The sequence below is a fragment of the Pteropus medius genome, unplaced genomic scaffold, assembly GCF_902729225.1.
Source record: "Pteropus medius unplaced genomic scaffold, Ma_sr-lr_union100, whole genome shotgun sequence".
NCBI classification, from domain to species: domain Eukaryota; kingdom Metazoa; phylum Chordata; class Mammalia; order Chiroptera; family Pteropodidae; genus Pteropus; species Pteropus medius.
In genome coordinates, this window is record NW_024349800.1 from 66768591 (window position 1) to 66784930 (window position 16340).

At 34.6% G+C, this 16340-nt stretch overlaps 1 protein-coding gene and 1 pseudogene across 6 annotated transcripts in view; both read right to left on the reverse strand.

Moving 5' to 3' along the window:
- Window positions 1-16340, reverse strand: part of SIK3 (SIK family kinase 3) — a 215012-nt gene that overhangs the window by 57298 nt on the left and 141374 nt on the right. For all 6 annotated transcript variants that reach the window (XM_039887970.1, XM_039887974.1, XM_039887972.1 and 3 more), the window contains one exon: window positions 15054-15215. In XM_039887970.1, coding sequence (XP_039743904.1) covers window positions 15054-15215 — 162 coding nt within the window. The remainder of the gene's footprint in view (window positions 1-15053; window positions 15216-16340) is intronic.
- On the reverse strand, window positions 2036-2154 carry LOC120622506 (uncharacterized; annotated as a pseudogene).

Genomic DNA, 16340 nt, shown 5'->3' on the forward strand with positions numbered 1-16340 from the left:
GACCCATAAGACTCAAGGAAGGTAGAAGTTGGTTTGGGAAGAAAAAATATATATATATATTTTGTTATGTCTTGAGTTTAAGAAGGTAAGAAAAAATTCAAGTGAAGATGTTCTGAGGAACTGAGTAATGAATGAATAAAATTTTTTTTGAAAGAATAAGTAAAGAAAAAGGAACATCTGGGAATTAAGGCTTAGAAAACACCCATAGGTACTTCCTATTCCGCAGGCACAGGAATAGAAAGAAGATGCAGCAAAAAGGAGAAAGACAAAAAGAAGAAAATCAGAAAAATATCATTGTAATAAGGAAGCTGAGAGAGGAGAAAAACATTTCAATGAAGGAAAAGATGGTCTGCAGTATCCACAGAATGTCACCGAAGAACTACGCAACTTTTATCTGGAGAAAACTATAATGATAATTATTCTAGCTGAGAAATGATATCATTTCCCTTCAGAAGTTTTGTTAGCTTTTTAAAGACATGCTAAATCACAGGAATGGATTATGAACATAATCCAGATTCTGAATCATCTAGAATGTCACACTGTGAATAAAATAAGCATTTATCATGTCTGATGACAAATAATAATTCTGAACTATTAGTACATTCATTCAGAGTACTTAGAAATGAATAGTGTGGCCATGCAGCTGAGTGGCAAGAACGGTGGAGGGAGACAGGTATCTTGAGAAGATCGAGAACTGGGCTGTCTTTGATTCATCTCTCTCAGTGTAGCAGTTTTCCCATTTGTGCAGCACTGTGAATTTTGTGGAATAAAGTAAATAAACTTTTCTAAAGGACACTCTGTCAAGTGCTGTGTTACTGTACCTTGTATTTATTACCTCACTGAGATGAGCATTATTTTTGTTTTACGTCTGGGAAAGTGAGATTCCTTAAGGTGGTAACATGCCCAAATTTAAAGATTTTTTTAAAAAAATTACTAAGAACAACTGTGAGCCTATAATGCCAGCATGGATGCTCTCAAAGCTTATACACATACTGTGCTTTCAGCATCATGTTTATAATGAGGTAAATGTACATCCCATAAGTAATTTTATACAACTTCCAAATTCTTTAATTATTATAGTCTACTGTTTTCATTAGACTTGAGTGTCAACACTCTGCTCTGCTGATGTAATTCCCAAAGGCACATAGTGCTTGAGAAATACTGTGTGTTTACAAGTTTCTTTAAAAATGGTGCACTAAAACAGGCACTGCGTATCAGTGGGAAAAGGATAAATTTTCCAATAAATGGCATAGGAACAATTGGTTTTCCACATGGAAAAAAATAAAATAGGACACTTTCCTCACACTATATCCTAAAATTAATTCTGGGTAGATGACAGACTTAATATAAAAGGTAAAACCATGAAGTTTTCATAAAATAATAAAGGAGAATATCTTTATAGCCTCAGGGGATGGAAAGCTTTTTCAAACAAGAAATGAAAAGCACTAATCAAAGGGAAAGTGGTAAATTTGGTTGCATTAAAATATTAAAAAGTCTATTCATTTAAAAACATTTTAAAGAGAGTGAAATGAGAAACCACAAAATGAGAGAAGATATTTCTAACACATAAAAGACTCATATCCTTGCTACAGAAACAAAACTCCTATAAATCAGTAAGACATACAACCCAGTAGAAAAATGGGCCAAAGACTTTTTTAAGCAGACATACTTCACAAAAAAAGGTCAACAGACATGAAAAGGAGCTCAATATCATTCTTAAATAGAAAAGTAAACTAAAACCACAATGAGATAACCATTACACACTCACCAGACTGATAAAAATCACAAAGTATAACAGTACCCAGCACCAGGGAAGACATACAGGAATGGGAATGCTCACCTGTGCTGGACACCAGGTTGGGCGTTCTCAAGTTAACGCTGAAAACAGACATACTGTATGACCTGGAAAATTTACTCCTAGGTTTATACCCTTAAATGTTTGAAAATACACATTAATGTTAAAGAGTATACCAGGATAAATGTTTATTTTTATTATTATTTTTAATTTTATTATTTTAATTTTTTTTAATTTTTGTGCCTACAGCACTTGGTATTCCTAGTTGGTCTCCCATCTAAGTTCTAAACAGGCCCGACCCTGCTTAGCTTCCAAGATCAGATGGGATCGGGCTTGTTCAGGGAGGCATGGCTGTAGCAGGATAAATGTTTACAAATGCTCTGTAGTTGTTTAGTAAAAGCTCCAAACTGAATAATCCAAACAGCCATTGATAGATATAATGGAAAAATATTAAGTTGTAGTATATTCGTATCATGCAATACTAGATAAAAGTGAATAAACCATAGCTAAACAAACATGGATAAATCTCACACAGTGTTGTGAGAAATAAGACAAAAATAATATATACAGCATGATTCTATTTATACATAGTTCAAAGACAAACTATACTCAGGATGGGCCCGTTGCACATTATATTCAATATAAATGATAACCGTTGGAGCAAAACTCCTGAGGGATGCATTAAACAGGTTGCATAACTATTTAAAAAAAAAACAACCCTCTTAAGCAAATAAGTGATTAACACAAAAATCAAACAGTGATTACCTCTTGGGGAAAAAAATGAAGTTGTGATGAAGGCAGGGGTACAGCCTGAGCTGATGAAATTACTATTTCCTGATTTAAGTGGTAATTGTACAGGAGTTTACTTTGTAGCAATTAAAGTGTACATATACAGCTGAGGCACATTTATGTGTATATACACAATATTTCATAATAAGCAAGGGAAAAAAGAGAAAAGAATAGGTTCCTTTTTCTCTAGCCCACCCCCAACTCCATTTCTTGCTGTTCAGAGCCATTTCACTGAGATCTAAGCTCCATTATCACAGGGCTCCGAAAGGCAGGGATCAGGCTGTTTTTCTCACCAATGATTTTCCTAGTGCCTAGAACAGTGCTTGGAAGAAGAGAAGGCATTCAATATCTTACAAATGATTCACTGATTAACTAAAAACAGAGAGGGAGGGAGAAAAAGTGGAAAGCGAGGAAAGTATAAAAAAGAAAATAAATGCATGAGAATTCAGAGCAGCCCTTGGTGAACAGCTAACAGGGTAGAAACTGGGAGTGTCTTGCTAAAACTGGAATCCTATTGAAGTTTTTGTTGAAAACAGCAATTATCTTATATAAAGAACAGCTAACTATGAAGGCTTTACATACAATGATAAAATCTACAGCTGTAGTTAAATACAATTTAAAATGAAAAGTATATATTTTAATGACATGTGTAATGACTATCATAATGGCTATTAGGCATAAATGATAGAGTTCACTAATACAAAAATATTAGAATTACTTTTATACTAATAAAATAACTACTACTCAGTAATTCGTATTAAGGACAAAGATAGCATACATTATGCTTTGGTGTGAATGTTTGTGTCCCCCCAAAATTCATGTTTATTTACTGGCAACAGGAAAGATTTATGACCTACAGATGCAACATTAAATTGATGAATATTCTTCTGGACAATACTGTACAGAAGACAAGGGAGAAGCAACAGAAGAAACTGCAGAAGAAACTGATTAAGACGGACACTCACACCCATACAACAGAAGCCATATGGGTGGAGTTGTTCTTTTCATGTGGCCTATGGTCACTTACTTCTCCACTCATAATGGCTCCTAACATAATTTGTTAAGTCTCTTTTCTAACCCTTAACACCCTTGTTGGTTAGCATCTGTCTGCAGGCTGAAATGGTATCTTATATTCCTTTCTCTTAATACAGAGTAGTAGACTCTAATTTGAACCACATGCCTTTCTTCAAGGGATGATTTAAATACCAGAACTTTACTATCAATTTTGAGACTTGAAATTCTTTTGTTCTAGGCAATATCAGGAGCCCAGGGCTATAAAGGGTAGTCATTTTATAGTCCTGAAAGTAAGTATATCATCAATGGGATATGTGTATGTGGTCAGGGGAAAGAGCGAAGAACGGGTGACACTAATTTAAAAATCAAGACAACTGCAACAAGAAATTTTCTTATTTGGCCCACCATTTCAGAGTGATACCCTTGACTTCTTTTTTTGGCTGACCAAGGAGCAATCCAAAACAGACAGAAACAAATTAGACACAGCCTAGAGCCAGTTCCAATGTTCTCAGTACCTGTTAAGGTAATACAGTACAGCTACAACTGACAGCCAGCCCCTCCAGGAGTAACTTATGCTTCACTTCATTGCTGCTATAAGTAAATAGCTTGTAAGTAGGGGGCAGAAGGAAAAAGTGAAGTGAGAAAATATTTATCCTAAATAAACAACCTCACTAGAAAACACTGCGACAAGATCCTTCATATTTTAAAATCTGAAAGCTTCTGAGTACTCATAATCCCAATACTGCCTTTGCAATTAGAGACAAAGACCGAGAACAGAAAAAGTTTTGGTCTTTGATTAATTCCTCTATGAACTAAGAGGCGGGAGGGGCAAGCTATCAGGTGTTCTTGTTAGAAATGACTCAAAGAACCAAAGACCAGCACTCAGGTAAGAATACTACATAAATAAGATTTAGACTGTTATAGGGACTGTTAAAATGGAACATGACAGATAAGGAACTGATTTTCCTTTTCCCATACAATATTACTAACCTAGAAATCATGTGACTCAAACCTTTACTTGGAATTGAACAAAACAAGAGTCTACTGTGTGGATCTCAGAATTACACTAGTGATAAAGGATGAGTTTCAAAGTTCCCGGGAGTTGCTGTATTAATTCACTCGTAAAAATGGGTCTTGGGAAGTCCTCAGTGTTTAGCAATCACTCCAACCCCTGGCTGAACTTCCTGAGTAGGAGCTAATAGAGAAGTAATGCCAAAAACTACTGACTCACAGCCTGAGCATTTATATGCAAGAGAAAATTCCTTCATGGGAAACAAAAATCAAGTAATCAGCTTATTTGTGGGGAGGGGGAGAATTTGGTTTAGTTTAAGAAACCAAGGGAGGTCTAAACTGGAGAAGGGGAGAGGGTAATATTCATGAGATTGAACCTTTTTGGAAAGGTATGTCAAGAAATATGATAGTACTATTTTGTCACAGCTGCTGCTCCACATCCGTCACTAAATCTTAGCCATCTCCTGATCCTCCTGAACTCCCTAGCACTATATATCAGGTATGATCACTATCTCTGCAGAAAATAAAATTTTAAAAACAAAAATGCTGTACCAGCATTACATTGGCATCTTCAATGAATGACGTATATATTTTCTCCCAAAGCTTTAAAATACCTCAGTAGTTAGGATCACTGAACTCAGCTATATTTTAAAATGAGGTAATAAGCCAATCCTTTCCACTCTATTACAGATAACACTAGCCCAATCCTTCTGATAAAAAAACAAAAAGTTCTCCCCATAACGGGATCTTTTCATTAAACTCAGTATTGAGTAGGTGTATAAAGAAAGGGTTGTAATGAAACATTTCCATAAGACTTGCACACAATATTCATTGGAATTCTTTAAAACGTTAATACACACTATTACAGTCACAATTCTAAATCATATCACTTAGAATAAAAGTCCAATCAATCAGGTAAATTTCTAATATTGATAGGTAACAATATTATACAAAATTTTAGTGTGCCTTTTATAGACCATGATAAATCAAAGTCTTCTTAAATACTAAAAAAAACAAACAAACTTGAAGATAATAAATGGAAATATAGTATATAGGTATAATAACACTATTTTCCTAATGAAAAATTAAGACATTTGGCCTTAAGACATGGTCTGCTTATTTAAACGTAAGCAGAAGCCTACTTTGGGAGAAAAGAAGGTATGATTATTATATATGAAGTTCTAAGGTGTCACCCAGAAATTAAAAGCAGGTAAGAAAATACCTTGTTAAAGTTAATAGAATAACATAACTCAAATGAGAACAAACATCGAAAAATAACCTATCTAAAAGGTAATGTGTAAATATAATAGGAGTAGGTGCTCCCCAAGTTTCTGAGGGCTCACTAATGTGTTATTAACACAAAGTGAACAAGACACACACAGTCCCTGCCCCCATGGGGGCAGATCAGTCCCATGGAGGAGGCACACATGAAACAATCACACATCTAACTATGTAACTATAAGCACTGAATGAGTTTTAGAGAAAGAAGGTCAGGGGCAGCTAGTATATGATAGAGGCTTTCCTGAAGAAGAGTCTATCAAGAGTTCAGAGAATTTCTCAATCTGATAAAAATAACCAAGGTTATATTTGGACTAGAATGTAAAGAAAACTGTAATCTATTTAATAGCACAGGTACCCAGTACTTTCCAACTTTTTTTGACTCAAAGTTCTTTCAAAGGAATACTTTATCATAATAATCTCCCAAGAAATTTTTTAAATAATTTGATTTTTGCATGATTTATGATAAAGAAATAACTTTAAATAAGATTTTATTTTACATTAGTATATTTTAAAAGTTGATTTAAAAGTTCATATTTAAGAAAAATTCATTTTTCCATTTTACCAATGATTCACTAATTTATTTAAATTATGTAAGAAAGAGTATTAATTTAAAATTGATATGTCATGTTTAGTTTGAAAGCCATATATATTTTGAGATTATAATATCTAAAATAGCCAAAAACTTTTCATGACCTGGTATTTGGAATGCTTACATTTTTAAATCCAAGAAACAAACTTGTCTATCTGAATTATTTTCACGTTTTATTTGTAAATAATGAATGGATAAGCAAGTTTAGACTTCTTTGAAAATATTATACTATGAACGTGGATAGTCTTTATTCCCAATAAAGTAAACTAGATATTATAGATATGTATGTGTATATGTATGCATTTATATATAACATTTTGGTTTTTGAAGTCCTAGAAACATCTTGATATGCTACATGTGATCAAATGAAGAGAATTCATGAATTTGGTAAAACTTGTTTTGAGGCATTTTAGAATTTATCATTTTTATCTTCATTACCTTAAACATCAGTTTTCCTTATGCCTTATATTGTCCAATGGTCCAGTACAGATGTAAATTTAACAAAATATTATGAAAAACTGTATCCTGGTTGAAACTATCATGACAGTCAACTACTTCAACTGAGCAATAAATGAAAAGACTGGGTCCGAAGCATACTCATTAGCTCCCTGAGAGCAGGGAGCCCTTCTTGATTTACACTCAGGGCTCTCAAACTATTCCATTTAAGGAGGATGGAGAGACCAAACTTATTACTTCATTTATTGACTTCTGAAAAACAGGAAAGGCAAGAGAAGTCATTATTACTTTTCATGACATGAATCTCCTGGAACACAGAGAACCTCTAAAAATTCAGAATTCAATGGCTGGGAAAAGATATTGTAAACTATTTGAGGTGTTAAATTAAGAGTGGTCTCTGTGTGGCATGAGCAAGGCATAGTGAAAGATCACACGTCTTAGGATTTTTTTCAGAGAGTAGATGAAATATTCCTCATGATCTTGTAACTCCTTTCATTTTGAATCTATGCCTACCAATAGCTGAATTTTTCTCAGTCTGACACTTGAAAAGCAAATATAAATATTATATTCATTCTCTTATGACTTTAAGAAAACCAATGAAAGTCTCAGGATTTATAAAAATGGGAACTAAAATTTGGACTAATGGGGACTCTTAACTAATATTGTCACCTAGAGAAGAATGCCTGCCTAAGGAATCAATTCCTACTGTGATCATTTTGAAAAATATACAAATATCAAATCATTACATTGTATGCCTAAAACTAATGTAAATTATATCTTTAATCCCCTCTCCCCCCCAAAAATAAATAAATGAAGTTTTGGATGCACTCAAACAAAAACCAGTCCCTCTTTTTGATATCTCTTTTATATTAACCGTTACTATCACACCTAACACAACACAATAAAGAATTCTTCAGAGCCTGAGTGAAAAAGTACTCTGGGTGATCCGTTAGTCCCTGGCCCCAACATCAACCTGTAATTGAGGAGCTTCAAGACCTTGTAAGAAAAATAAAGTTGGGGAAACATGGTCTTAGGTACACTTGTGAAAATTCTTACAGTATCTACATCCACTAGTAGAATTAAAACAACACTCCAAAGAGAATATCCCTGTCCTTTAAAAATATCATAAAATAGGAACTACAGGTACTTCTGTATCTAATTTCCTTCAACCATCCCTTACTTGCTTGAGATCTTTCAAAACCGTCATTTTTTGCAGCTTTAATAAGACACTGGTATGTTAATTTTTCTTTGTTCAAGATATTATGTTGATTAAAATGTGACTTTTCCTTTTAATCATCACTTATCCACATTTTATTAAATGCTGAGCCCAACATGGTTCAGAGACAAGGAACAATCTGAAATTTTGAGATGCTCTGGTAGGTCCAAAAACGCATGCCCTCTTTCACACAGCTCATCTCCTTTCTCCCCACAGATGGAGGAAGCAAGCTCTGAGGCTCAGGTTTCCTTTCCCACAACTTCTCTTCTTTTCCCCAATGCCTCAAAGCAAAAGCTTCCAATTGTTTTCTGCCTTCTGCTTCCGTCTTCTTTTCCACTGTCAACCTCCAATTCCCTTTTTCCCCTAATTATTCCCAAAATATATAAATAAATAAATGATTTGCAATGAAAAGAGACTGGCATGCAAATCTTTGAGGTTGAGAAACAGTAATAGAGAAGTCAATGTGCACAAACTAGAAGTCTGTATAAGAGGAATCGATGGTTGGGCAAGAAATTCTTTATTCTCAGTTTCTCTAACTGGTCTATGTTTATATATCCTCAGACATAATGCTGTAGGGTGCCAAGAATTATGTGAAATCATAGGCTAAATAAAATACATCTTCCTGGAACATCAATTTTTTTTCTATGTTAAATAAAGTTGAATGATTTTAATACTAAAACAAATACAGACATGACATCGAGGAGAACATAAAATGTGCATGCATTTTAAAGATAAATGTGTTTAAGGCGAGCCATTTCAGACTATGTAATCAATTCACCCCACGTCTCACCCCATCCCACCCCGTGTTGAGTTCATCCCCTGTGTTGGGGGAACTGCAGTGGGAAACTCAGAAGCGATGCTTCTTCTGTGTTGGTAGCATAGCTATTGCAAGTGAGGTCCTACAAATACAAAACTGTTCTTGAATCTAGCAAGGTACAATCACTTTTCAAGAAGAGTAAGTCCTTACTTATAACCTAGAACCATGAATGACAAAAAATCTGCTCATGTGAATTATATAACTTTAGAATTTTTTCATACAAAATAAGTCAACTGTGTGTACTTAAAATGCCTTTTGAGTGAAGGTACGTTATTTTTTCATTTATAAAGCTCCATTCTCAAGAATAGGATTCTGAAGAGAGAATTTTTCAAATTTTATTTTCCCAAAGGTCAACACACATTAAATTTGCTTAGCATCTTCTAGTTGAAAGTCATACACCATTTCAGGATGAGTACACAGGTTGAGGCATTACGATTCCTAGGCTCTACTATGACCTGAATTAAGGAAAGTCACATGACCTCTGTTGGACTCAATTTACAACCTGTCAACCAGGGAGGTATACTGAGTGATTGATTACTAAATAAAAGGTGTTAGGATCATGACATAAAATCTGGGATTGATATGATGAATATTGTATAACTACTTTCCATGAACAGTCAGGGACATCCTATATCATCACACTGTGAAGGGGTTCTCTGAAATCGAAGGTTTCCAACCTTTTTTCCCTATATGATTGTATCTCAGTATTTTCATACTGGTGGTGAAAGGTCAAAAGTCGATAGACTTATGAAATGTTTTAGTTTCTCACTGAAAAAATGAAATAGTCTCAATCTTACTACATTAAGGTCAAAAATTTCCACAGTATCTTAATTCCATGCACTCTGGAAATTCTTTCCAAAATACTGGCTTTGCTGTAGTTCAGTACTTCAGATCTTTGCAGGCTACTGATTGCCAACTAAAACAATAACACCGGAGTGGAAACTATCTCATGGAGACCATTCTGGGAGTCGACATTTAAAGAGTAAAGTTTCCAACTTCCTTAGGTTGGAAAAGAAAAGTTTCCACAATTTTCAAAACATTCTCATAACGTCTGAGTATTTCAAATAACTTTGCTTCAGGGAATAAGCAAGCTACATTTAGGTTTTTGTTCTTGGGCAATCTCTTTTAATACAGAAATTTCTCTACTTAATCTTTGGGGACAATTAAAATTATTTTCATATAGCAGGGTATCAACCATTGACAGCTTAACATAAACCATTAATAAGAAAATCTGATTCCTCTATTTCCAAACATATCTTTAACTAGAAGTTCCCTTTTCCTGGCTCACTTGGTGTGCGTGCTCCTTCTCCCCGCCTCCCCCTCTTTTGATGCCCTTTTCTTCCTATTCATGAACACTACTACCACCCTTATGCATGATTTTACTATTTCACAGCTTTTTAACTCATCTTCCTGTCCCTTCCCTCTACTCTCATCTTTTTGTCTTATCCACCCTGTGTCATTTATTAAGCCTGGTATTCAAATAATTTCACAATCTATCAATACATACTCTCCTGCCTTCTCAGGCATGACTCCCCTACTTGAGCCTCCTCTCCAGCCAAGCTGCTTTACATTTTCTGAAAATATGCCATATGCATTCTTCTGCTGCTCATGCTGCTCTCCAACTCAGCTTCTCACTGCAATTAAAATAAAATCCCATATCTTCACAATGTGCGTAAGGCCCCACATGAACTGGCCCTTGCCAGCTCTCTCACCCCATGTCCTTCTACTCCCCCCTGTTGTTTATTATCTCCTATCATTTTAACCTTTCTCCTATTCCCTCAAATACGCTAAATTCACCTCTGTCCAGCCTTTGCATTGCTCTTCCTTCTGCCTCGAAGGCTCTGACTATCCTGGTTGAAAGCAGTCTCTCTCCCACCAGCCAGCTATTCTATCGCTTTACTCAATTTTATCATTTTCAAAGCCCTTATGAGAGCTTATTTGTTTATGTGTCCCCCCAGCAGAACATTGGTTCCAAGAGACTATTTTATCAGCTGCTGTATCCCCAGTGCCTAGATCAGTGTGAGCATGTTGCAGGAGCTTTCTTAACATTTGCTGACTGACTAATCCTACTAGAATTCTCTCCTCTACACCTACACTTTAAAGAATCCTGCTTAGCCTTTAAAATTCACTTCTAGTATCATGCCAATGGGGTGTTTATGTCCTCATCACTTCTACCTAAGATTCAGATCAACAAAGTTACTGAGCACCTACTACAGAGCAGATATGTACTAGGCAGTGGGGGTGACAGTCCTTGTGGCATACACTATCTAATGGAATTTAACAAACTGAAGTGGTTTCTTCATCATCTAAACTCCTGTGGTAATTAGACTGTACAATTAATGTGATAATGAATCACAACATGCCTTGTAACATCTCTTCTATATTATCAAACTATAATTCGGTAGCTGTTAAACATGCTGTCGGCCAGGCATGCTGGCTACATGCCGAGAGCGCCACGTTGTGCTGCCCCAGTCCTTTATCTGTTCCTCTGTGGATCCTCATACATCTGAGGCATTCAAAGTGAAAGGTGAGAGGCCAAGAATCCTATTTTTCTCCCAGAATTAGACTCTACACGAAAAAAATTTGCCTGAGTGTTCTTTATAAAAAGTTCAAAGTTTTGGAAAGTTAAAGGTGTGTTTTGGAAACCTGTATTTGAAATTCTAATGTTTTCTAAATAAGCTACATTTGCATGCTAATATGATGAAATTAAATGATATATATGAAAATGCTTTGCAAAGTACTTTATAGATATGTAAAATATAATTTGTGTTATTTAACTTTTCAAAGGTCTAAGCATTTTTTTCGCATCAGACTGTAAATTCTCAAAGGTAGGAGTCATGGCTTACCCTTCCTTTTTCTCTTCTATGGTAGCTGAGCAAAGAACCTTTGTTAACAACAGTTAAGGTTTCAGTTAACTACTATAAATTCTTTGTTCTAGACTTGGCAACTGTGCCTTTCAGAAGTAAAATTCTTTATTCTGAAAACAATGCTTATTCTCAATTACTAATGACAGAAACAGGTTTGCTACTGCCATTAAGAAGTTCTTAAAACTAGAAAGAAAACAAAGTTATTCGACTGGGTTTTATTCTCTCTAGAAATAGCAACAGGACAAAGATTCACAGGTAAAAATTTAAGTGCAAAAACTCTTAAAGCACAGAATGATGATGGATCTTTTAAATACCTGTAACTGAAATTTACCTTTTATGTCCAGGAAACACATATTCTCTTGAAGAGTGCTAGCATGAGCTTTTATAATAGCTAGATTTAATAATATAAAGTATTAAATGTAAATTGCCACATTAATTCATATAAAAAGTAAAAATACATTCATGTAAATATGAACATCCCCAGAACAACTTATTCATCTTCTGCATTTGAACAGGATCCATAATCTTTTTATCAAAACCACTTAGGTACCCACTGGCATGAAGAAAACATAAATTCCTTAAATTTCCTAAAATGAATTTTTGTTAATTCCACATCAATTTGCTACTAGAACATACAAAATTATTTTCTAATGAGGTGCTTAAGACTAACAATATTTTAAATAAAACAAAAAACTTTTTTCTCTCATGTGTTTCTTTCATATGCAGTAGCTCCTTCTTAACTGAGATTTATAACAATTCATCAGAAAGACCACAGAAAAGATCAAAGATCTGAAAGTTACTTTTAGCTTTTAGAATAAAAAGTTGATTTCATTACTTATCTGACCTTATCCTGTCAGAATCATCCAACCTACCTCTCTGAAATTACTCATGCTGTAGTCAGCTTCAACTAGAAGCATCTCTCTCACTGGTCCATTAAGGTCAAAGAAAACTCAGCACAGGAGAATGTGAATTTGATCTAACTTATGTATAAGAAAGGCAGTTTAGGCAATGATTGAGAAACTAAACAATGGTGGCATGTAGGAAAGAATGCATGAGCAAAGACAGTGCTAGATATTATAGCAGGGCATAAAACTAGAGGTGTTCGTTTATTTTTTGCTTTGCTCTAAAAACAAATAATAAAAATGCAGACTTTGGGTTAATGAATTTAAAAATCTTGCCAAAATAGGTGTGTTAACACAAAGAGAGCCCAAGCCTGGCTGCTAGCACCCCTAGGAGTCTGTTAACTACACATCAGCAGGTAGAGGTTCTTATTGTGACTACATGGGTTTGTTTTTACTATTAACAAAGAAAAGCATTTAAAAATCTCCTTACTCAAATATTTGTCAGTAGAGTTTCTGATTTCAATTATCACTGACCAGTGCTTTTACACTTACTTTATCAATGCGAAAACTGATAGCCATAAAAATTTCCTTAACTAAATCAAAACGATTCTAAATTCAAAATCAAGAACCAAGGAAGCATACAAAATTTTTTAACCTTTGGTCAATGTAGTTTCAATAAAACCGTAGAAGAAATAAAGGTCCTTCTTTTAACTCACTATCCTAATCGATAATCCAAAGAACCCTAAAACATCTATGGCAGACTAAATAGCACCTCCAACGCCAAAGACATCCGTGTCTTAATTCACAGATTTTGTGGATATGTTACCTAAGTAGTAAAAGGGACTTTTGCATATGTGATTATGTTAAGGATCTTGAGATGAAGAGATAGCCCTGGATTATTCAGGAGGGCCCAATGTAATCATGAGAGTCCGTGAGGAAGGGGCAAGAGCCAAGGAATGCTGGGGCCTCTAGAAGCTGAAAAAAGCAAGGAGACGGATTCTCCAGAGCCTTCAGAAGGAACCAGTCTTGCTAATACCTTGATTTTAGCTTTGTAAGACTCATTTCAGATTTCTGACCTCCAGAACTGTAAGATAATAAATTTGTATTGTTTCAAGCCACTAAGTCTGAGGTAATTTGTTATAGCAACGATAGGAAATTACAATGAATAATTACAAAAGAAGGTTTAAAATTGCTAGTCCTTTCCATGCTATCCACTTCTGTGAGAACTACCAGCATCCAGATAGCTTTGGAGAATAGAAAACAGACATAAGGGCAAAGGAAAGATATGATTTTATGTAAGATAAAGAAAGTATCTAACTCCTACTTACCAGGTAGTGAGCAAGTGCAGGACTCTAAGAGCTTAGAACTATGTGAAAGTTCTACACAAGAGTATATCTGTCAGTCTTAGATATATAAAAAGCTAAGATGATGGTCCAAGGGTATAAAAGTAGAGCCTGGAAAGTGAACAGACTTATCTACACACACACACACACACACACACACACACAAAATTGTCAGAAGAAGCACCAATCTGCAAGGGTACATGTAAGGTAGTTTGACCTATAATGTAACATAAATCTGAACTTTCAACTCCCACCCTTTTAAGGAGTGAAATCTTTAGAATTGTTTTTTACCTTGGCTTTTTGAGGCAATTATATTCTAGCTATGCTTCAGTTTTCTATGAGACTCCCTTTTTACCTGGGAGATGTGGGACACACAATGCAATACTAAAAACTGTCAGGAAACGAAAATGGTTTATTTTTACATTTATAGTTTCTATATACACTGTAGTCACTTTCTTCTATCAATAGGTGGTGGGCTTGTATTGGTTAGGCAAATGCTGACAGTTTATTAAAACTGAAGTATGAGTAATTTGAGGCAGTGATAAGTGCTTTTCAGGTACCGTCAGATGAGCAGAAGAGTGAAATTTGAGGAAACAGAAATGGACTCTCTTTAAATTACTTTAAGATCTATTCTTCTTAAATTATCATAAAACTATAATCTTTAGAATAAGCATGCTCTGTATTAGTAGGGACATAAGTCAACCTTCTCAGGTGGAGCTGAGAAGATATACAATTTTAGCAGTTTTCCTCACTACTTTATCTTGTCTTATTACTTATATTTAAAAGGGACCTGTCAACCAAAATATTAGAATTTTAAATATTACTCTTTCCCCTTTCCTCCCAGAAACTTCCCATCTAACACTACATGAAAAATAACATTTAAAATATATCAGTTTTTAAGCCACACACACAAAAATCTTTTATTTTCACGATTCTTCTTTTTAAATAGATGAAAATAGACAATCCCTTATTTTGAGAGCCTTAAAGGAAAAACACCTTTATTCCTTTTTCACATCTTCAACACGCCTCTCACCTGCTATTTTGATATTCAGATTGGCATCCAGAAGCAAATTTTCAGCTTTTAGATCACGATGAACAATGTTCCGACAGTGACAAAAAAAGACGGCCGCAACAATCTGTTTGAACTTCCGACGAGCCTCCTTTTCTGCCATTCTGCCATGGGCCACCAGGTGGTCTGCATTAAAGAAGAACACAGTCAGTTCTCATTTTAGACACTGGTAGATGGAAGGATGCAAAGGAGTCCACCAAATGAAAGAGTTAAAAGAATGAAAACCGAAAAAGAGAAAATACCACACTTACAGTCCTGGTTATCTATAAAATTCATTAGTAATCAGTACCTGAACTATTTTAAGTAGAAATCCTGTTACACATAAGTATGCATCAGAATACACTTGCTCTACCGTAAGAAAAAAAAGTTCTGAGGGATATAATACTATTTTTCAAAGATCATAAATACCACTTAACATCTTGCTTTTCATATTTCCATTGCAAAAGCTTACATACACACAGCAAACATACACATGAAGTATCGGCAATATTTCCTGTACTAAAGGGTGAGTCAAAAAGCAGAGTCACAATAATCAATCATTTTAGGAAAGAGCAGAAAGAAATCAGTCATTTCCTGGTGGGGGCAGGTAGGAAACTGCTTTATATAGGATTCCGTTTAGGCTAATATTTCTGCTTTCTCAGTTTTACAGTTTGACCTAAAAGTGTATTTATCTGGTAACTATTCTTTATAATGCATAATAATATGTCTGCATCCATCTTTACATCTGCATTTATTGTGCTTACCAAGTATTTTTAAAACTATATTATTAATTTTTACAGACAACATCGATAGAAAATCAAGTGAATTTTCTACCACTTTAAATGAAATAATTTCTTTGGCTATATTGCTAAACAAAATATTCAGCAAAAGAACTTACCTATGATAAACTTTGTGATACTGTAAGCCAGGCTGTTCTATACTTAAAATGAAATGACTGACCCATAATCAATACTGTAAGTATTTTTTTCTAATGGCAGTAGGTTTATATTAAGCCAATGACACATATATCCTTAACCCAGTTTTTCATATAACCAACAATATATACAAGTTTTGACAACTGGTGGGATTAGAAATGTTAGCAATGATATAACTTGCTTTGTTTAAAATTTCTATTCGTTTCATCAGCATTATCCTTAAACCAAATGATCTAGCTGGGAAAAGGACACATTTGCTATCATAAGTATCCTGAGATAGTGAAAAATTAAGACAATATAAATAAATGTATCTTTGCTTATCAATAGTAGTTTTAGT